This window comes from Notamacropus eugenii, chromosome 3 (assembly GCF_028372415.1).
Source record: "Notamacropus eugenii isolate mMacEug1 chromosome 3, mMacEug1.pri_v2, whole genome shotgun sequence".
Lineage (NCBI taxonomy): Eukaryota > Metazoa > Chordata > Mammalia > Diprotodontia > Macropodidae > Notamacropus > Notamacropus eugenii.
In genome coordinates, this window is record NC_092874.1 from 477,887,576 (window position 1) to 477,911,279 (window position 23,704).

The 23,704-nt window shown below is 47.2% G+C and overlaps 1 protein-coding gene across 1 annotated transcript; it reads right to left on the reverse strand.

Moving 5' to 3' along the window:
• Positions 1-1,714: 1,714 nt before the first annotated feature.
• Positions 1,715-23,495, reverse strand: IL17RB (interleukin 17 receptor B). The gene is made up of 11 exons (XM_072599063.1): positions 23,268-23,495; positions 19,006-19,030; positions 17,268-17,405; positions 16,482-16,609; positions 15,048-15,174; positions 12,187-12,234; positions 10,537-10,679; positions 9,550-9,618; positions 7,028-7,121; positions 6,394-6,495; positions 1,715-3,636 (listed from the first exon to the last, which is right to left on the reverse strand). The coding sequence occupies exons 1-11, from the start codon at positions 23,346-23,348 to the stop codon at positions 3,092-3,094; spliced, it is 1,500 nt and encodes a 499-aa protein (XP_072455164.1). The 5' UTR covers positions 23,349-23,495; the 3' UTR covers positions 1,715-3,091.
• Between the last annotated feature and the right edge of the window lie 209 nt (positions 23,496-23,704).

Sequence of the window (23,704 nt, forward strand, 5' to 3'; positions counted from 1 at the left end):
GGTGGGTTTAGGCCGTTGTCACAAGGATAGCAGCTCCAGTTTGGGAAAATTGTGCAGGTTGTAACCACAGGCCTCTCAACACACTTCTGCTCCGGGCTTGTCCAGTGATGGGCTCCCTTGGGAATCACCATTTCCAGTCTCATTTCCTGTATTCTTTTATAGACCAAAGATCAAGGTCAGGCCAGTTCTCCTTAACTGTGTATGGCTCATGTATGACCTCAAATGCATCAGGAACCCTCCCTTCCATATGTTTGAACTTGGGGAAGGCCAGTACCTTTGTGGAAGAGCACCATTAGGGAATCCTTAATGAGAAAGGAAAGGGACCCAGAATGTTGCCATGCCTGGGAGCTCTGCCCAGATGTTTCGTCATGGCCTGGGTGCATCTGTGGGCTCTCAGAGGTATGGTCCAGGGAGTCCACACTCTGGGAAGTTCACCTGGGCCTTGCTGAGTGGGAGGAGGGCCCGCCACAAAGGTGTCCACTTAGGGATTGAGCCACAGAAAAGCCATCCATCCTGAGCATGAGTTAAGAGGACTGAGTGACCTGTCCCTAGGTGAGAAGGCCCTCCCTGTACGTCTGGGGGGCCCTTTGTCCTGCGTGTCATCAAGGAGAGTCCAGGCTGAACTGTAGTACAGGGCTGCAAAGACCCCTTCCATCTCCAAGGTTCTGTGACTCCAACCAACAACACTGGTTTTTCTCTGTCCCAGTACTCAGCCCAGTGCTGGGCACACAGCAAGCCCTTAATAAACGTGGTTTTTTTTTTCATTCACTCATCCATCCAGTACTGGGTGGCTCCATATTGGTACAAGTGACTTATTGACATTCTCACCATGAATGAACCCAGAAGCTGAAGAAGCGGATGCATGTAAGATGGGAATCTGCACGTGAACAAGTGGGGAGATGGGGCCCATCACACCCAGAGCCCCACCTACTGTCACTGTGGAGTACCCCAAGCTACCAGATCCCTGCAGAGGGCGAAAGAGCTAACATGCTGGGAAGCCCCACGGGATCCTGCAAACTAAGGCAGCATTTTTCTTAGTATCCAGTGACTTCAGTGGTGGGTGGGGCAGAAATCACATCAGTCAGCACTTCCTAACTTTGTACTCTGTGCCAAACTCTACAAAGTGCAGGGATACAGAGGCACAAAACAGCACCTACCTCCAGGGAGCTCCCATCTACCTGGGAGGCCACCCACAAACCACTGTGGACAAAGCAGCTCTGTGCCAGATAGAGTGGTGATAGTCATAACGGGGAGGCACCAGAATTGGGAGAGGCTGGGAAAACACTCCTTAGGTCTCCCTCTTTGGGTTTGCTGCTGGAGCTCTTTGGCCAAACCACTAGACCCTGACTTCCTTTTTCCTCTTTAAAAAGATGTCTTTTTGTATTTAAGTTAAAAATGGATTTAAGAAAATGAAAAAAAGTTTTATCGATAGCTTTTTAAAACGTCTCTTTTATTCCTGAATGTATCCTTCCCTGCTCCCATACCCAGCAGCCCAACTATAAGAAGAATAATCACAGAGCTGGGCAGATCTCCCCGGCCCCTCCCTTCTTTGGTGCCCTGCTCGGACAGGATGACAGCAGGGGGCGCACATGTTTTGCTGTATCTGGTGCTCCCCCTTGTTTCCCAGGTTCCCCATCCTCTACTCTGCATCAGCCCAGGTGAGGCTCTCACACTGCTCAGAATTCTTAGAGCAGAGTCCTGTTAAACCACTCTATGGCTCCTGCTGACTTGGTCATTCTCTGGTCCTTGAGCGTCAACTCTGGTGCCAGTTCTTTGCTACCGCCAGAGATGCCACCGCAAATGTTTCCATGTCTATGGGACCCATCAGATTCAGTGCTGAGTGGCTGCACCTGGAGATGGGTACTTGAGTCACGGTGTCCCCAGGAGCTCTTCAGAAAGGTTGGACCAACTTACAGTTAATTTTCACCAGTTTTCTGGGTACAGGGAGAAACCTGCAAGTTGTTTTGATTTCTCTTGTTAACCCTCGATTCTACTGGTTTAGAGCAGTCTATCATGTGGTTGATAATAATTTGCAATTATTTAGAGAACTATTTATTCTACCCTTTGATTATGTATTTGTATTAGTTTCCTGTATATCTTGGATGTCAGACCCTTTATCAGAGACAGCTGATTTAAATTTTTCCCCCTAAATCAACAGCTTCCTAGCTGCATTCTTTTCCTGTCATCAAAATGGTCTCTTATCTTTTATGATCATTTCTATCCATTGTTTAGTTAAGAACTCTTCCTGGCCTGAGAAAGGCACCTGATGTGGTTCTTTTCCAGCCTTTTCATGGAAAGAACTTTAGTATTTCAGTATTAACGTCTTATCCCTTTTGAGCCTGTTGTGGTCTATGGTGTAAGTCAGTGGTCTCCCTCAAACGGTTTTCTAGTTTTTCAGCAGTTCTTGTCCCCAAGTAGTTTCTATTCTCCGTTTGTTGAGAGCACAGTTCGGGCCCCATTGTTTCAGCTTAGCCCTTGTCTCGGCTCCTTTGCTGATCGGTTCTGCTGCTGCTTCATATTCTGTCATTGGAGATCTGGAAGTTTAATCCTCTTTTATTTCAATTTTATTCCAATTTTTCAAAAAATCATTTCCCTGAGAGTCTAGATCTTGTGTTCTTCCAAATGAGTTATGTGTTATTTGGCCTAACTGCAGGCTTTGCTTGGTTTCTTAGCCTGACTTTCAAGGCTATGATAATCCCTCAGTCCCCACCCCCACCCTATTTTTATGATCAGTCATTTGTAAAAAGAAGCAAAAATAGAAATTTCTAAGTTGTGAGGATCAGTGGAGAGAAGTATTACATGCTTAGCAAATGCTTCTGTGGCTAAAAATCCATGGCTGGGAGCCTGATCCACAGAGCCCTAAATGTTAGCCTTCCTCTTCCCATTCCAGTTTCCTAAGCCCCACCCCCCAACCCCCAAGAAGCTGACCACACATTCCCCTTCCCCAGGACTGAGGGGTTACTGAACAGTGGCTCAGTTCACTTAGTGTTTGTGAGGTCACCAGGGAAGCTCTTGAGTGTGTCCCCCTCTGCTTCCTGAAGTGTGCTGTAGTCCCTTGGTCCTCTGTCTCCTTGCAGCAGCGTGGGGATAATTAGCAGGGGTGAGCTGACCCTGAGGCGTGTGCCAGGTCCCCAGGACTGATGGCGAGGAGGTTTTTACAGAAGGGGTTGGCATCCTTCATGAGCTGGTACCTGGGACAAACGCTGAGAGCGCTATAATCCTCAGCCAAGGCAGCCTCTCCAAGCGAGACAACCAGGTACTTATCCAGGGAAGTCTGGCTTCTCAGATCGCTACAGAACAGGTTAAATGCGAGAGCAAAGAGGTCTTGGGAGCTCTCTCTGTGCTTGCCCAGACTTGGGTGACAGGAGCTGTCACATGTGTCCGCCCGACTGGAGAAGAGGAACACGATTCTGTCGGCCTCCTTCTTCTGGGTCGTGAGCCACAAGACAAGGCCCATTTCAGCTATTTTCGTCTTCTGCCACTGGTCAAGGATAATGTCACTTCTGCAGTGATCCTGCAAGTACTCAGCAAAATCACAGACAGTGTGATAGAAGCAGGCTTGGGGGTGGTATACGAGGAGCACCTTAATGGGTGGAAGGAGCTTGGGCGCCTGGAAAAGAATCTTCTTGACCTTTCCTGTGAACAGAATACAAATAGTACGCTCATTAGCTGGGAGATGTGGATAGAAGCGAGGGGCCAGGAAGATGGCTTCATTCATCAGGCAGGTGCCTTCTAGGATCATGGACTCTGCACCTGCCTCCTGCGGTTGGAGTAAGCTATTGTCATAGCCTGGTCCTTCTGCAGGGCCTCTTCCTCCCCTCAGGAGCTCACCTTCATGCTTCACAAACAGATGCTGTAAATTCAAACCCTAAAAAAACCTTGAGCAGTCAACACACAACGTACCAAAAATACAGCACCATTGTTACATACAGAACTGTTGCCCCTCCAATTGCCTAGAAACGAGCAATATTTTTAATAGCTATCACTGTGCAAATCATCATCCCCTCAGCCCTCTGTAGAATGAGAGACTAAGGAGAAGTATCGGAAATCAAAACCACGTAGGAAGAGGTAGCACATGTCATGTTGTCCTCTGTACCCACGATGCTTGTATGGACCCCAGAAGAGGAGCTTGTGTCACAGTTACCAGAAGCTGGTGTTTTGTGGCATACATGTTGGCATATACTGCCACACTAATATGCAGCAATAGTCTGCCACATATTAAACATAAAAGAATTGTAGTTGGATTCCTGACTTGTACTAGGACCATTGCTATCTGGATTCCCTCAAATATATGATGAATAGAATGATGACAGCTAACAAAATTGACATGAAAACTGCTTCTGGGATCAGATAAGAGGGAAATTTCAACTGATGTCTCCAATTTTTTTTTAGTTGACAGAACAATCTAGGTGGGAGCCAGTCATAAAGAAAACAGCGTTCTGTTCCTGGGGCAAAGATCAGCCACTTTCAGAGTCTAAATAAGATAAAATCCTAACTTGTTTTGGACCAATTTAAATAGCAGCAAACTCAACTGACTTAATTTATGGAAGAATTCAATTCAAGCACAGGCTATTCGGCTGAAACATGGCTTTTTTATCTTCCTCGCTTCCCTTTTTAAAGGATTTGAACATGAAAAGCGATGTAGCCAATGCTGAGTTTGGAGTCAGAGGTGCTGATGCTGAATGGCTGGAGTCACCCTGGACAAAAAGAGGGGTTTCACCTAAAGAGCCCAGTCCCCACATCAGGCTGAAGGTGGGCCCAGCAGCTGTTAAAGCTCAAGCATCGTGGACCAGAAGGTGGCGACATCTCTCCACCTTCCTCCATCACAGTAACCCATCACCTGTATAATCCCCAGGGCCCTATGTAAATGAGATTCTGCCATCTGTATTTCGGAAATGCCGAGGAGAAAGGCCCACGGCCAGACACCATCATTTTAGTGGAATAATTCCCCACATTAAAGGCCCTTTCCTGAAACAGCCCCCAATAAAGAACATTGTAACCTTGCCCCTCCCCTTCAGGTGTCTCACACACACACACACACACACACATACACACACACACACACACACACACACACACACACTTCACTCCTCTGTGGACTGGTTGTCTACCCTTCCACTCCCTAAGAGGTGCAGGGGGTGCGGATTTTATCATGTCTTCCCTTTGCCTGGCACGTAGTAGGTGCTTAACAAATTCCTGTTAAACTGAATTACATTTCCCAGCTGTGTAGGACCTGCCTGGTTTTGCTAGTATGGACCTCAAAACCTCAAGGTCACGTCTGTACTTTGAAGAGGACTTGGGAGACTTCAGTGGAAAAGCAGTGTTAGAAAAGGCTTCTTAAATGTCTCTATGTATCTGTCCATTTCTTAGCTACGCTTGCAGCCAATGAGGAGCTACAGTGGTTGAATATACACACACGTTTCGGTTCATCAGTATATCAAAGATCTTGTGAGAGCTTCTCCCTCCACAAAATCCAAGTGAACTATACAAATGCCATCCTTGTGAATTCATAGATGCCTGCTGAGAATGTTAGCGCTAGAAAAGAATATGGAAATGATCTCCCTGGCCCTTGCCAGCTGGACTATTCTTTTAGGCATCTAATAGTCAGAATAGTCATTAGCGTTCAGCAGCATCACCCCAAAATGCCACTCACAAGCTTCCCCACCAACCATACACCCCCCCTGGGTGGGCATTTTGGAAATGACCATAAGGGTTACTGTAGGTTACGAAATGAAGAAGTCAAACACAGGTGTTGGTTGCCAGGTATGCCAGTATGTATGGGTGGGAGTGCTAGGTTTGTTCCTTACATCTCGGGCAGATGCAGGTTACCCACTTGGGAAACGTGACTCATTTCATCAGTGGGAAATAGTTACCTTGGGGTCACCGACTGAGAGCCACAGGAACTGCAGGCCCACCCTGGAACTTGACCAGTGCTGAGGTCAGTGTCTGCAGGAGGCAGAACTCACTAGCCTTTCCTTTTGGACTTGGAGCCAAGTGCCCAGGAATGGCCACTGTTGCGTCTGGTCTATGGCATCTCTTCCCTTTCCTCAGTGTGGGCCACATTCCTCTTAGTGTAAGAAAGCGCAAAACAGTAATATTTTACTAATATCTTACCCTTCTCATTTTTAAGAAACACTTTCATCTCCACAGCCACCTGAATTCACTGCTGACCCATTAAACTCATTTCATACAGACTGAGAGACAGAGATTCAATGACCTGCCCAAAGTGACAGAACCAGTGTGTGGCCAGGCTGACCCCACAGTCCATGCTGATACCATCGCATTTCAGCCCCTGCTCCCAGCTCACCAAGGGTATGTGTATTTTAAGCCTATTTTAAGTTCATTTATCAGCAACATCAGGAGATCGGTTATCCTGTGAGCTGGAGCCCTTACCATGCCTCCACAGAAGATAGAGTCCAACTGCTATCACCCATATGGCCACACTCACAGTAGGGAGAATGAGGAACATCTGGTGTTTCCATGGTTGGCTTTTGTCTAACAAGGAAAAGAAGAACCACAACCAAGGGTAAATATGGCTTATCTCAGAAGGTCCCTTCCCTTTTCCCTAGCTGCACAACCAGGATAGAATCTCTCCGTTGCCAGAGGAAAGACCAGGGGACCTTTCTGAGAAGTGTCAATCTTGAATCTGAACGGTTCTGGGAGGAGCTCATCAGTTCCCATTTGGGGCCAGAAGACCCAGGAGAAGCAAATGGAACACGGTGGAGACCAGCCTTCCTTCTCACTCCTTCCCTCCCTACCAGGATGTATCTCACGCTACGTTAGCTTACACCTGCTCTGTCAATCTTTTCCTGTGATTTTGACTGACTTTTGTAATCTCCTTAATTAGACACTGAGTTCTCCAAGGTCAAGGACTCTACCTTACTGACTTGGAATTTTGGAGCCCAAAGGATTGGACAGCTTTTACAAAGGACACTCCATTCTAGCCTGGTGAAGGACCTGTGACTTGGAGTTATATATGTTGCTCAGTCATGCCAAGGACCTGGGAAGATGGCTATCGGGCACTTACTCGGGTTTTCTGGTTGGATGATTTCTGGACAGCTGAATATGGTCCCTCTGTGCCGTATGCAGTCATTGTTGCATGTAGAGAAATAAGGAATTATCTGAGAAAAAAATCAGATTCCTGCATTTGTTTCTAGATATTTGGGGCATGTTTCACCCGGCATTACCCTCTCCCTCCCAGTTTCTTCTCCTCCAAAGGGCCGAAGCATTACCAAACATTAGTGAGTCCTGCACTGGCCCCTCGCCCTTGCTCTGGCCAACAGTGTTCCAACAAAGCCCCATTAAGAGTCAGAGAATGTTCAGGCTGGAAGGGACCATCAAGGCCATTGCATTCAGTCTCCTCTTTTTATAAGGAAGGAAACCAAGGTCCAGAGAGAGAGAGAGAGAGCATCCAATCTCATTCAGGAAATAAACACTCCGGCCTCTGTGTCCTCAAATGTAAGACCTTTCCCCCTCTTCTTAAGATGAGGAGTTTGGCACAGATGAGCTTTGAGGTTCTTTCCAGCTGTGATGCTTAAGGTCTAAATCTGTATCCTGCCTGAATCCCTGACTCTTTGACTCCATATCTGAAAAATGCAGATCAACTCAACCCAATAAGCCTTTCTTAGATGCCTGTTATGTGCCAGATATAATGGGAGCTGGGCACACCAAGACCAATATGAAGCAACGTCAAGGAGCTTGTGTTTTCCCAGCACACCAACACACTGGTTCTTGTGTCTCACAGAACAGTGTATGAAAAAGGAAGGAAGGAATGAAATAAAACGCAACTGTTATTTTGTGGCCAAGCATTAAAAAAATATCCCATCTACCAAGAACACCAGTATCTAAAACTTTGGCTTACTGGTCTACCAACGCCCAAAATCACTTTAATATTTTTATAATTTTTTTAATTTTAATTTTTAATGTTTTTAAAATAAATTATTTCCAATTAGTAAACAGATGTCTTCTCAGACCACTAAATTTTTAAATCTTGATTTTTTAAAATAAATCATTTCTGATTAGTAAACCTTTTTTGACATAGGACAATAGTTTGTAAGATGGACTCTGGTAAACTGGTTCTGGCTACATCTCACCTGCCCAGGTACTACCCCATGTAGGCCGGAAAAATGAAAAGCAACCTGAAACTTAACAGGGAGTTGGGTAGTTCAAGAATTCCTAGCTTAGTGTTGTCCGATAACCAATTGTCCCCATGGGAAAGTTGTTCAGGCGCCATAGGCCTCAGTTTCCTTATTTGCACAGTGAAGACAACAATCTTAGTTTACCTCAATAATAGAGATTTAAAGCTTCCTTGCCAGATAGAGCTCATTCCCATCTGCCCCTTGTCCTGGCAGTGATCCAGAAGCCAAACTGAACCACGTGAGCTCCTCTCATCCTCATGACAACTCGGGGAGATAGTCTATGGAGCTATTATCATCTCCATTTTAGAAGTAAGGAAACTGAGGATCAGGGTCACACATATAGTGAGTGATAGGGCTAGGGCTGGACCACCTCACTGGGTTACTATGAGAATCCAGAGGATGAGAAACCAGAAAGAACTTTGGAAAGCGAAGAGTCAAATGGTTGCTGCTCTCAAGGAACTCCCATTCTAATGAGGGAGGCATCCCATGTGGAAGAGTTCAGGCATAAGTCAGATGAAAAGGCCCCGTGGTTTTTAGGGTGCTGCAGCAAAATGGAATAAGGCCCCTCCTTTAATGCCTCCAGCATTGTGCCTTCATGTTTTTCCTAAGTTTACTTTGAGAGTTTGTATCCTTCTGGGGCTGGTGAGTCAACCCAGGAAAGATGCTGGAAATCAAAATGGCTTCATCCATCCATGGTGCCTGAGGTCTTTCATCTGTTAAAAGATGGATGATAGTTCTTGGGTGGAGTATCTCACCGAAGGAGCTGTGTCAGTCCACTATATCCACTTCTGAGCTTCCTGGGAAAGTGAGGTTTCACTCTTTTTCAGGACAAGGGGCTGATGGGAGGGAGTCCCTCCAGATCACCTTCTGTCTGAGTAATCAAGGTGCAAACTACTTTTCAGAAAAAACTAGGTTTACTATTGTTATCTCAGTTATACAGATAAGGAAGCCAAGGGACCTGCCCCAGGACACAGAACTAAATGATTTGACACTTAGGAATTCTCCAGCTGCCCAAGTCCCTGTTGGATTCCAGGTTTTTTTCCCTTTGAGCACCCCTCCCCCCCCCAGGGACTGGGCACGTGCATAAGGACATGGAGTTGGACCCCAGTGTGTCACACACTTCAACCTTTCACATATTCACAAACAAAGCAAGCAGCTTTGCTGACCCCACCAAGGAGCTGATAGAACCCCTCATGCTAGAGAGGGGCATCCCAGAATGAGACATCAGCTGCCCCCACCCATACTAGGGGACAGCAAACAAACAGCTCAACGAAATGTCCTTCACAATGGAACACAAATATTATCTGGGTGAGAAAGGGGACATGGGATGAATGCTATCTGCAGATGAATTCACTCGAAGCCAAGGTATGGGGAAGGAGGGTGGGAAACAACTCAGTGAAGGGCTAGTTACCTGCACGAGGGCCCCTTTCCCTTCCTCTGCCGTGACTGGGATGACCACAGAAACCCGGCTCTGGTTCAGCTAATGGAAAGAATGACTATGGTTACATGGGAGACTGAGGAGATTCGAGCAGGGAGAAATCTACAGCTATCAGTAATCCAATCCACTTCTGCTGTTATTCCCCCACCCACACCTCATCAACCACAGCACCTAGACCAGGGATGCCCAGCACACTGCTGGCACAAGGATCATGAGTAAATCCCAAGGAGCCTTCCTGAGGCAGACCCCAGTAATCACTTGAGCCATCATATGAGTCCTTCAGAGAAGTCAAACAACCTGTCTGCTTTGTGCCTGGCACTATGCTAAGCCCTGGAGATACAGAACACCCAGCCACTTATGGACAAAAGTCTCAGTAAGAATATTTCAAGTGCCCCCATCTAACCAAAATGGGACTGGGGGGGGAACAAAATGAGGTACCCTGGCATCAGGAACTGATTGAACCAAATGAGGTATGAGAAAACTGGAATATTACTGTGGCTCAAGAACCAACAAATAGAGGAACTGAGAGAAACACAGAAGACATAAAAACTATAAAATGGAGAAAGTAGAACAAAGAGAACAGTAACACATGATATAAAGGAAGGGATGAACTCAACCCAGTTTCAGTGATTAATCTTGGTCCTAGAGAATGGATAATGAAACACTCTTCTTTCCCTCCATGGAAAGGAGTATGAGGTCAGTTTCCTGTGCTGATAAATAGTTGGTTTTGCTCAACTGTTTGTCCTTGTTCCAAGGAAGGGAGCATTCAGGAAAATGATTGTGGCTTATGAACAAAAGCCTCCAATAAAACATAACCAATCAATTAAAAACCTAAGACACAGCTTTGGACCCTGTCCAGTTCATCCTCTAGGCCTGACCATCTCCCTTTCCCGGGGTAAGGAAGGAGGTGATGCTGCAAAGGGAAAAAGGGCCAGGCCTGGGGAGATGCGAAGATGGTACCTCCAGAATGCCACTGTCCTGTAGGACATCTTTGTCGTTCTCAATCAGGACTAGGTATTTGAATCCAAGGCTGCTGATGCTAAAATTCACCTCCACACTCTTCTCCTTCTGACACGCAGTGATGTTTGGGGTCCACAGACTCCCTGTGGGTTATTCCAAGATGGGAAAGGGTGAAGTTACCAACTCTGCCCTCATGGAACTCACTGACATTGTCTCTTCCCTCTATGTAGGTGCACGCCCCAGACTCAGAGGCTCTGGGATGGAGACATCAGTTTCCCAGGAGACATTCTAACAGATTCTTTCTCCAGAAGGAAGCCAAGCACACTGGAAGAAGCATTGGCTCCCCCAGGACCCATCTCATCTCTGTCTTGCAATGCAACTGTGGCCAAGTTACTTGCCCGCTCTTTCCTTAGTAAAAGAAGTGGGTTCATCAGGAGCCTCTCCAGGGGTACCTTCCATTTGGAAGCTTCTGTGATCAAAGGCACCAAAGGCCACCATTCCCTACAGTGGCTTTCACGCTGAGGGAGTTGTCAGCTCATAGATATAGATTTAGAAAGGCCCTCAAAGACTATTCTGTCCTCATTTTACAGGGGAGGAAACTGAGGCCCAGAGAAGGGAAGGAGCTTGCCCTGTTACACAAGTAGTGAAGAGAAGAATCAGGATTCAGACCTAGATTCTCTGACTGAACTCAGAGCTCCTTCTACTGTACTTGGGAACCTGGCTCCATGTCTCTTTCCGACAATACATGTCAGAGGAAGAGGTGGCAGTAGGCATTCATGTTGGAATTTTGAGGGCACAGGAAGACTAAGGAATGTGGCCAGAGTCACCTTGCCAGCCTGATCTTCACTAGCTTGCTCAGTGGACACCATGTAGATGACGGAACACCCCTTACCTCCCTGGCACAGGCTCCGCACTGTACGCATCACCTGTGGCTTTATTCATGTGATTTGCAAGTCAAGCCCATGGTTCACTTCTGGGAACCTGAAGGTGTGGCCACACAACACGGGCTTAGTTCAGACTGCTTAGTGTCCAGTTCAGGCACACCACCCAGAAGCAGAACTAAGAACCTGGCCGTGGGGTCGGAACCAGGGTGGACACCTTAGGAGTCACTCCCATTTCTAGGGCCCACAAAGGTTCTTCAAGAACTTGGCTTACAACAGCCCCACAAGGCCAGATTATAGCTGGCTTATCCCCCTTTCACAAGGGAGGAAACTGATCTTCAGGGGATGAAATGGCAAGCTTTATACAGTTCTTTAAGGCTGGCTAAGCACTTTACAAATATCTCATTTGTTATGATCTCCATTCTATAGATGGGGAAACTGAGGTAGGCAGATTAAGTGATTTTTTTTTTTAGTGACTTCCCCAAGGTCACACAGCTTAGTAAGTGTCTGTGGCTGGAAGGAGACTCAGTGGCCATCTAGGTAACCCCCTATTTTACAGATGGGAAACTGAGGCAGACAGAAGTTAAGTGTTTTGCCCAGGATCCCATAGCTAGCAAATGTCTGAGGCTAAAAGGAGACATATTGGCCATCTAATCAGCTCCTTCATTTTACAGAGAGTGAAACTGAGGCAGGCAGATTAAGTGTCCCCACAACTAGTAAGGATCTAAGACCAGATTTGAACTTGGGTCTCCAGAAGCCCCATACTTACCATATTCTTGACACTTTTTTGAATATTTCATCATTGGGTCTTGGCAGTCTAAGAATGTGAAATGAAATAAAATGTTTTTACACTTTAGCCAAAGGCTCATTTCTCCCACATCCTCATCCCCCCCTCCCTCCCCCAACACACACATGATTGATGATGCCCCATAATGAAACAGCCATGCACATAAAGCCCAAAGCCAGGCCACTGAATTTAAATGCAGCAGTTAAATTTTAACACCAAACCAAGGATGGAGACTAATGGGCTAGCACTGACTGATGGCCTGGGTGCCATGCAAATCAGCAGCCTGGAATAGAAATAGCACCGAGTCCTTGGGAGAAGGGTTGGAGCCCACACGCAGGCACCCAGGCAGGCAGGCCATCCGTCATTTCCAAATGAGCTTTTTTGTGGTTCCAGGACAACTCGAAGCTGGCTGTCATCCCACAGACTGTGAGACCATCCTGGCCTGGATCCTGCCTCAAACACAAGGCCATGGAAATCTGCCTTTCCTGGCTCTCAGTCCATCCATGAGAATGACCCAACTCATTTTCTTCTCTAGCTTGTGCGTACTCAAGTGAGGGGGAGGTGCATCAGTGGGGCAGGGGAAAGAGAATGGAGGAAACTTCAGGGATCAAACCCCCAGGATCCCACATACTTCACTTGAGCCCAGAGCCCTAGGGGAGAGGGGGTAGCCCCAGGCCACGGGCTGTATCAACTTTTTCCTAAAAGATTCTAACCCACTTGAGGACTGAACTTCTTCCCTCTTGTTTGTTGGGGTTTTTTGCTTACCACCAAGGAAATATTGACAGATACACCAAGATTCACCTTCCAATTGAAGAAACATCACTATCTCCTGTGGTTACAGCCCCATGCTGGGTGTAGGGGGAGATACTGACCTTAGCCTGCCCTCCTGGAGCTTATTAGGAAAACTGACAGACACAAAGAGTCAAAATACCTAATAACACCCCTGGCCAGCATGGCCCAGCCAGATTTACTGAGTCTGTATGCATGCCAGGTATTATGCTAGGCACTGGACATAAAGGGAAATGGAAACTAGCCCTGCCCCCAGGAAGCTGACATTAGAGAGATCTAAGGAAACTCCCTAGATGAGGTTTGAGTGGGGCCTCATTGAGGCCAGGCTTTTAGGGATGGGGAGAGGTAGTATTTATTATATGAGGCTGGAAAGGTAAACAGAGGCAAGATGGAGGCAAAGGTAGGGAGAAGCTAGGTGGTGCTGCAGTGGATAGAGTGATGGGTCTGGAATCAGAAAGACTCCAGGTCATATCCTGCCTCAGAAACTTCCAAGATGTGTGCCCAGGGCACCTCTGTTTGCTTCAGCATCCTCATCTGTAAAATGAGGAGAATAAAAGCCCACCTAGGATGGATGAGGAGCAACCATACTAACCAAAGTGGGCAAATCAGAGAAGGAGCAGGTCTTGGAGGAAAGAGAATGAGCTCAGTCAGGAGGTGACATAGTTTGGACTGTCCTGGAGGCTGTCAGAGATGCAAGAATACAGGGCTGAAGATGTAAATTTAGGAGTCTGTTGGTCTATCAGCAAATTTTAATTAACCCCCTGCATAACTGGGAAGAACTGAAATCATGGGTGTGAAGGGGATTGCCAAGGGAGAGAGGAGAAGGTGAAGGATAGAATCTAGGAGAACTTCCCACCTTCAGGATTTGGGAACAGGATGAAGAACTAATGAAGAACCAATGCCTCCAAGCCAAGGGAGGGAAGAGTGTTCAGCATGCTCCCCAGTGTGACATGCTGCAGAGAGGTCAGGGAAGCCACCAGAGTAGGTGACCAAGAGATAACCGGTGACTTGGGAAAGAACAGTCACCACCGTCTCCATTAGACAAAAAGATTTTTCATTTGTCTTCATATCTTTGCCACCATGATAAATACATATTGAATCTGATGGTGAGGACAGAAGGCAATTGTGAGAGGACAGGCCAGAAGAGAGTCAGGATGCAGGGACACAGTGCAATAACTCTTCCAAGAAATTTCACCACCGAGGGAAGAAGCGGAGGGATGGTAGCAGGGTCAAAGAGAAAATTTCTGCAGATTAGGGAAACTTGGATCTGTTTGCAAGCAGAGGGAAAAAGACAGTAGGGGATGCCAGCTTGAGAAGGCTGGAGAGAGATGGGGTACTTACTGGGGCAGCATCCCAAACATGGGAAGGGATGAAATAGAAGGATTCATCTTAGGAAGAAAAGAGGTCACTTCTAACTCAGAGATGAGAGGAACAGAGAATGGAAGGGGGGGGGGGAGAGGGGGCCGATGAAACTGAGAAGTTTTGAATAGCTCTCCTTGAAATAGGATTGAAAAGCTCCGCATATTGGCTTCAACAGAGAGATATGAGAAGCCCCCTCCCCCAACTCCTTTTTGTGTATTTGTAAGGGGACTGTCCACAGGTGTGGACACACACTGTCTGGTGTGTGGGGTTTTTTTTATGTATTGATTGGTTTTGTTGATTTTTTCCTCTTTTTCTCAAAAAAATCTGCTTTGAAAGATGCTTTAGGGAGGGGAAGGGAGAGCAAGGGCTACAAAGGGACATTTAAAAACAAAGGAGGCTAATAAAAACTTATTTAAAAAACTAAGCTAATGATTTTCCTGAAGCCCAAGTATTTGTAAAGAACAACTGCTGTTTTATTAAACTGAGTTTCTTGAGGGCAGGGACCTTGTTCTTGCCTTTTTGTCCCCAGCACTTAGCACAGTGCCTGGCATATAGTAGGCATGGAATTATGCTTGACTGATTGCCTGAATCAAGATACATGATCGCCTAGAAATCCTGGGTCTGAGGATTGCAAGTACAATGAAGGCTATCCCAAGCAAAGGCCAGAGGGAAAGATCCAAGAAGGCCCTTACCTGGTGAGATGAATTTCACAGATATGGCTGTAGTATCTTCATTCATATTTGCAGGTGGGATATTATGGGCTCTGATGAAATAAGAGGTTTCTGGCTTTATAGGGAATCCAACGTAATGAAACTCCCACTAAAAGGCAAAACAATCCATGACAATGAACAGCACGAATTCAATGATCTTTTTTAGACATTGATTTTCAGTTTCTGATCTATGACTAGAAGTCTTCAAGTCACATGTCAAGTTTCTGTCCCAGAAGGGACAGGACAAAATGTATGGCTTGAACTGCCATGAGTTGTCAGAGCCAAAGAGGAAAGACAAGGAAATATGGGGTATGGAGCACTGGAGAAGCAACATGGATCACGTGTATGGAAGAGAGAGTCCTCTTTTACTTAGGACCTGTTGACCTTTAAACTTTGTTAAGAAAAGGCAACAGGCTGAATGCATACATTTTATGATTTAATTAATTAATCAATTCCCTATTAAAGAAAATGGTAACATAATGCATTATGGAGCCAGAAATGTTCTGGCTACCCAGTGCAGAAATCTTCCGGCTTATATACATTTTGCCATGAGAAAGGAACTCTCCTAGTAAGACAAGACAATTAACAAAGCAATGTTGGTCAGGCCTTAGGATTCCAGCTGGGTAAACACATGTCTCGGTGATAAAGAAGGAAGGAAATCCTATCACCAGCAAGCGGCAGGCTTCCTGCCCCAAACAGGCAACCGACACAGGAAGGGGCAAACAATGTTCAATAGAAACCATGACCTAAGATATCCATATTTTCTTCACCATCAATATGCCACAACATAGCATGTGTCCATAGATAACAAGATACAAAGGAAAGACCCATTATTCAAGATATGTCATAATGTAGTATGTGTCTATAGATAATAAGATACAAAGGGAAATCCCATTATTCAAGATATGTCATAGGTTAAAGGTCTCCAATGAATGCAGAGTCAGCTTTGGCTGGCTTTTGCTGACATAGGAAGAGGCATTCTCTGAGTTTGCTTCAGAGAGAACAAAGAGATTATTCCAAAATTTTATATTAAACATTATCAGACCCAACCTCACTCAAGAAAGAACTGTGAAGCCTAGGGACTCTACAGGACCCTAGAGAGGGCAAACTTGAAGGGATTCTTGTGGGATTAAAAGTGATTTCTGCAACTTTTACTGTGTAAATAAAACCTGGTCTAAGTTTGAAGCCTTGTGAGTCAATGTGCTTGTAAAAGAAATGAGGTGCCATCATTGAGGAAATGTCAGTGAACTTTCCAGGTTCTACCTGAGATTGAGGCAACAAGAGATCCCAAATCACAGCCAGGCCCTCCATCCTAGGAGGCTGCCCATAGATTCCAGCAATTACCCCTGGAAGTGACCAAGTTATCTGACCTGCTCCACTCAGTGCTAAAATACACTCTCTAAGGTTTCTTCTTACTCTGTTGCCTTTGGGTGGGGTTTGACTGTGAAACACTTCTGTGTAATTGCATCTCACACAGCTGTAGGATGAGAACTGGCCTTTTCCATCCACACAGATCTTGGTGGCCTTTAGCATCTGGATGCTGCCTAGAAACAAGGGGGTAAGAGAAGAACATCAAGGAAAAACCAACCATTAGACAACCAGCCAACATATCTAATGCGTGTGCTATGTGCCAAACACTGTGCTAAGACCCAAGGATACAGAGTAAAACTGAAAACAGTCCCTGCCCTCAAGTTTACACTCTAATAAGGGAATCAAACCATATGAATCAGAACATAGAAGATCAATACTTGAGTGGAGGGAAGGTAACCTTAGAGGGGATGGTCCTGAAAATAGATGGACAAGTGAAAAGTCATCTCCCCACTCCAGTAGACTTCGTAGGATTTGGCGTGAGTATGTTGGAGGGGGATAAGCTGGAGTCACCCAACTGTGCTCTAGGCACTGGGTATAACATTCCAGCACTGAGTACCAGGACGGCTCTATAAGATGGGATCCTTGAGGGATTTATATTACAGGAGGCAGCCTCAGTCCTAGGCGATTACCCTGGCCGTTGGTCACAAGAAATCCTGAGGCCATTTGCCTACATCCTCTTTTAGAACCATACAAACTTTCCAGTTGCCTGGGGTATTTTTGTGGTTGTTTGCTTTGGTTGATTGCAGTGGATCCAATATCTTAGGAGACCTCTATGCAGGAGAGACATACATTGCTGGCCTTGCTTCCACTATCCCTACATCCCACACTCACCATCTTGCTTGAGTGTCCAGCTTACGTTCAAAAGGACCGTATCTGAATAGATCCCGGGACTGGCAACAGAATCCACATGGAGGGTCTGCAATCCCCCTGGAGTCAGGTCGTTTGGGACTATCCACTCTTTGGATGGACCTTGGAATAAAAACATGAAGAGCTGACTTTTGTACAGTACCCAATAAGGTACTGTCATTGGAGGTGGCTAGGTGGCTCAGTGGATAGAGCAATGGACTTGGAGTCAGGAAGACTCAAGTTCTAATCATACTTCAGAAACTTACTAGCTGAGGGACATCTGTCAATCACATAACCTCTCTGCCTCAGTTTCCTCATCTGTAAAATAACAGAATTGGATTCAATGTCATCTAAGGCCCCTTCAAATTCTAAATCTGTAATTATCCCCTTTTTACAGATAAGGAACAGAGACTCAAGGGGTTTAAGTGATTTGGTTAAGGTCACAGAGACAGGAAGTGATGAAGATGGAGAAATACTATTTACTTCTGTGTGACCTTGGCCAAGTGACCTGACCACCTCAGGCCTCAGTTTCCTCATCACTAAAATGCAGAAGCTGGTCTACATATGCACTAAGGCCCCTTCTAGCTCTAAATCCTGTCATATACCCGTGTCCACGATGTCCCGTTAGGTGGAATTCAGTATTTCACAACTCCACCTAAGTACACCCTGATCCTTCCAGATGCTGGTGCCCTCCACTTGGGCATAGCCACATCCCATAAATGTTCTCTCTTTCCCTACCTAACCACCTTGGGGTTATTTTGAATTTATTCTGTCTATATTTATCTATGTACATGGAGCAGCTGGATGACTCGGTGGAAAGAGTGTTGGGAGAGCTGAGCTCAATCCAGGCTCAGACACCTACTAATGGGATCACTCTGGGCAAGGCACTTCACCTCTGCTGGCCTCAGTTATCTCATCTGTAAAATGGGGAGAGTAATAGCACCTCCGTCCCAGGGTTGTTGTTAAGGATTAAATGAGATACTAGGTATAACTACTCTAGAAATGTTTGCAATTTTTATTAATAATTTTTTTTTAATTCAACTGAAATGAATTAACAATGAACAGAAGAGCACAGGGCACTTTGGAACATCCTAGCGCAGCTTTCTGTAATACAAAAAAGAAAAGTATCCACCTGCCTCTGTGCTGAGTGACTTGGGCCCAGCAGAAGAAACAGGGGCATGTGAATGATACAGAGTATTGCTTTGGCATCAACAGTGACAGGTATCAAGAACTCAAAGCAGCAGAGAAAGGCCCATGGGTAGGCAGGCCAGAGAGTGCAGGGAACCAGAGGGTACACTGACACATACTGGAGGACCAGTAAAGATGAGAATGCAAATAGGTGTGATAAAATCTGCAGAACACCAAGAAGACAAAGCATCAAGGAACAGGATGCAAATAAGAGCCTAGGGAGATTATTTTGTTCTTGCACAGTTTCCTTTAAGCAAATCAGACTCGAGTTTGGACTTTAATCTGTTAATCCTATGCTTTATAGTTTCTATATTTGACAGGCTGTTTTGAGGATAGCCATTAGATAGCTTCTAATTTAAAATGATTTTTGAAAGTCATCCTAGGATGGAAACTCAGTCTCTTTCCTAACTGGCTCCTAAATTCAAGCTTCGGTTGCGGGATTTGACTTCTCTTTGCTCCCTAATGACCTCGATTAGTCACTTCAGCTTCTCTCAATGTGCCACAGCCAGAATTTTCAGCGGATTTAGTTACTTACCCATCTCAGGAAAACACTTTATAGACTGCAAGGAAAGAAGGAAACCATGCATCAGTCACAAAGAATGACAAACCCTTGTGGTCCCCACCGTGACCCAGATCTTCTTAACACAGTCCTTGGCACATAGCAGCTGCCTCTAGAATGTTTGTAGAGGGAATGAATGAATGGCTTATATTGATCGTGAGGCAAATCTTAGGAATAACCTTGGATGTCACTGGGTCTGGCTCCCTCGTTTTTACAGAGGAGAAAGTCGAGATTAAGGAACCTGCCTGGGTTTACACAGCTACCTGAGTGTCTGAGGCTGGTTTTCCTCCACAAGTGCGAGAACTCTCTGCACCCAATCACATGCTTCCTACCTCTCAAATCACAGCCTGATTTCCAGGCACTCAAAGGGTTTTTTACAATGGGTACATTTTTTTTTACACTTAAAAGTTAAGTTTCTCACATGAACAACTTTAGCAAAATCAGCTGGGCGTCACTTAATGTCTTGGGTACAATGAAAGCCAAGGGCAGTGATTGGCTATCAGTTTTCAGATGGTGCTGGGGAAGGGGTGGGAGCCTCCAGGCCATAGACCTGTGATTCCATTGATCTAAGAATCCCTGCAAAGAAACTCCCTCTATTGAAGCAGGTCAGCACCTGCTTATCGTCTTGGAAGGGAAGGGGGTCCCATAGGAAAGTGAGGAGCTCAGTGACTTGCCCATGGAACCTAAGTCTGCCTCATTCTGGCTTTGACTTCAGTGCCATGTCCTTCCACACAGTTAGAAAGCACCAGAGTCAGAACAGGTATGGGCTGGACCAGCGGTTCCTTTCAGCCTTGAGATGCAGTTGTCTTTCTGAGAGTAGAAACTGCATCCTGTGACTCAGGAGCTCTTTAAAGACTGTAGCATGCTGGGGAGGACCTACCTTGACCTAATGACCCCCCCAGTCCCTTCGCTGGCCCTCACCCCGATACACTTGGCTGCCAGAGATGCTTCCTGGATCAATTAGTTTCATTCAAAGCCACTATGAGCCAGGAAGAGAGAGACATGGAGCCAAATTGCTCTCTTTCTGGGGCCCCGGCATGTTGAATTGAGCCCCAAATTCTCACCCACCCCACTCACTGTTAACTGAATATCCTGTCAGTGAAACTCCCCCTCTCCAGCCCTGACTGGCCACACCCTCCGGATGGCCCTTCCACAACCCTCAGAAATTTCCTGGGCTGAATGACTCCCTAAGAAAACTATGCCAGCCAACCCTGAAAAACACCTGCCCCTCTCCATTCTCACTCAGCCGAGAACATCTGCATTTGAGCAAAAGCTTTTAAAGCTATTTTGGCATCTTGGATGTTTCTCCCCTTCCCATCCCTCTGATGTCTAAAGTAAAGCATTCCCAGTTCCATCAGCCAGTGAAGCTATCACCTGCCATGCAGCATCGGAATTAGGTTAGGGTTGTCAGAGCCCTGACTGGAGTTAGGGGACCTAGTTTCAGATCCTAGCCCTGCCACATACTATTTGTGTGAGCTACAGCTTCCTCATCTTGGAAATGAGAGAAGCGGGTTCAAGACCACTGCAGTCCTTTCTCTGGCACAGAGTGAGCCCTTAACAAAGTTAGTTAACCTCTGCCTTGGCCCAGTACCCATTCCACTATGCCACGTGACCTCAATCCACCTTTCCCTTAAAAGGCTGGGATATGTCATCCTTCCAAGAATAGTTCTTTAAGAGAAATGTTGCCGCACGTTGAGCTCTGGAGACCTTGCGGGCCCCTTTGAGGCCCAATGCTCATGTCTTCTGATAGAGGAGAAAGGAGACTTAGATTGGGATAAAAGAAAGTGGGGGGGGGGGGAAGGCTTCTTTCAAGAAGCAGCCAGCTCTAACCACAAGGCCCAAGAAAGAAAAACCGGAACAGAAGCAGCCCCCCTTGCCACCTCCCTCCACTCACCACCTGCCGATCACTTACTCAAACACAGGCTGCATTTTTGTAAGCACTCACTATGGGATCAGCATCAAGATGAGACTATTTATAAAGTGCCCAGCACAGGGCCTGGCACACAGTAGGAGGTGCTATAGAAATGTCAGTTTTCAGAAGAAGAATTGTTGTCACTGCTGGTGCTGCTAAGTGCGGGAGACACAAAGAAAGGCCAAAACAGCTGCCGCTCTCAAGGACGGAGCTCACGTTCTAAGGGGGAAGCAACACGCCACCAACTTTGTATGAGTAGATGGGAAGAAATCCCAGAGGGGAAGGCAGCTGGCATTGGCGGGAGACTGAGAAAGACCCCTGCAATGTGTGGGGGGGATGCTGGAGAATAGCGAGCCAACAAGAAGGTGGAGAGATGGGAAAACCCAGGATTCAAACCCAGGTCCTCATATTCAATCCACACTGTCTACTGGGCCACCTCTTGTGTCTCTGTCCCTGTTCCCAAATAACACAAGCATCACGGAAGGCTCCAGAGTGGTTTCATTATTGAACTGAAAACTAGGGCCAAGTCTGGAAACTTGGGGGTACACAGGGCCAGATTTTGAGGTTGCTGAGTGTATCATTTAGGTCCCCCCCTCCACAACCAGATGAACTTCTGGTAGGCAAGGACCTCAGCTGGGTCTTTCCTTGTATCCTTTGTGCCTAAGCACACAGTGGGTGCTTAATCAATGCTTGCTAGATGCTTTTTCTTCCTGTAACTATTCAGAAAACTTTTAAATGCATCTCAAGGGCTTGGGTGGAGTAGGGTGGTGTGTCCTTGACAGTTAAACCTCAGAACACAGACTGTTATAAGTGGAAGGGAAGGAATGCCTGACTCTGGAAGGAACTGTAGCATCCATGGAGTCCCAGAATCACAAAATTTGGAACTAGAAGGGAGTCCGAACAGGCTCAGCAGGGAGGGTCTTCAGGGGTGGGGATTCTCCGGCAAGAAAGAAAGGAAAGGCCTGGCAGGGAAGGGGTGTCAGGGGAGTTTCCTGTGGTAGTAATATAGTTGAACTCAGACCTGAACAAGAATCCCCTTTTGAATCACATCTGATAAGTAGGCAGCCCAGATGGTCTGACCTTCCCACTCAAGGCAGAACCCACCACCTCTCCCTGCTACTCTTGGACAAGTCTACTTGGTACAAACTTTGTCCTGAAATTCAGTCCAATCCCTTCATTTTATAAATGGGGATACTTGGGCCCAAGAAGAGAAATTCCTTGGCCAAGGTCTCAGAGGTACATGGCACCCCATGAGACAACCAGTATAGAGCACTTGGCAAACCTTAATGTGTAATATATGCTAGCTGCTGTTATAGGTCCCATCAGGGATGGGAAGAGCACAGACTCAGGACTAGAATGGACCTCAGAAAGCATCTATCATAAACCTCCCCTCATAGTTTACAAAGTAAAAAAGTGGAGGCTGGCTAAATGGGGGTGGGGGGAACCTGGCCCCTGAACTCAGGTCTGCTGGGGAACCCAACGGGAAACCTACCCTGTGTCCACATGGTCTGTTTAGGGAAATACTGCTAGTATTTTATTAAAACTAGGACGCTCCCACCCCACCCATGCCCCAAGGCCTGACATCTGACTCCTCTTTAATGCCTCAGTTTCCTTCTCTGTAAAAGGAGAAGGTTGCACCAGACAACTTCTAAGGTCTCTCCCAGGTTGAAATCCGGGATGCTGTGATAAGGTCCTGAAGGCCCTGTGCTGTTTGTATGTGAAAGGCATGAGAACTAGAATTGGGGGGTGGCAGTGCTCCCCCTTCACCCCCACCCCCATTCTCTGGGGAGCTGGAATTCAAGGGTTCAGGGCTGGAAGGGACTTTAAAGGGCATCGAGTCCCAGCATTCTCCAGGCCCAGAGAAGTACTAGGGCTTGCCCACGGAGGTCACACGGGGAGAGAGCCCGATCTCAGGCCGGGTCATATCTCGCCCTCACTCCCTCGCCCCCCACGGCCGCCGCCGCTGCCTGTACCAAGACTCTCCAAGGCGCCTTCCTTGCCAAGACCCTTCGGGTTTTCTCCCTCAGGAGCATCCCATTCTTGGGCACCTTCCCTTGGGCTCTTGGAGAGAGCTCCAGGGGCACTGATGAACGAGGGAGTGGGCAGGGGCCAAGCCTGTGTGCCTCGGCCAAGGGGCTTGACTTCTCTGGCGCCACTCTGCTATGCGCTCGGGGTTAGGGGCGCTCCAGTCGCAAAGGTGACCGCATCCGAGTACGGAATGGGACCACCCAAGCCGGGAGGGAGGCAGGAGCGCGGAGGTGGGAGCCGAGGGGCTTCGGGCTCGGGCTGCCCAGAGGCAGGTGGGCGCTGGGAGGGCGGGGCTTACCTGCTCAGAGGAGCCCTGCCGGGCGACGCTGCTCAGCCACAGCACGGACAAGGCCAGAAGGGAGGGCAGCCCTGGTAGCATCTCTGAGGATGGAAGGAGCTACGCGACGCACCACCTGGTGCGGCTACCTGCCCTGCCTCCAAGCCTTCGGCTGCTCCCGCTTCCCGGCCCCGCCCAGGACCCTGCCCACGGGGTTGGGCCGGACTGGGCAGGGCGGGGCGGGAGCTCCGGAGCCTCTCCTGGCGCCCCCTGCCCGGGGCAGGCGTGCCCTTCCTGTGCCCGCAGTCCCCTACCTGGAACCCAGGTGCCCACCCACGTGTGCATGCCCTCCCTGGGCCTAAGTGTTCTGTCACGTGAAATGCAGCCCCCGAGGTTCACGTCCCGCGTGGGGTTGCGGCCAGCAACTACAGGGTCGGATTCGAACCCGCGGCTAGAGG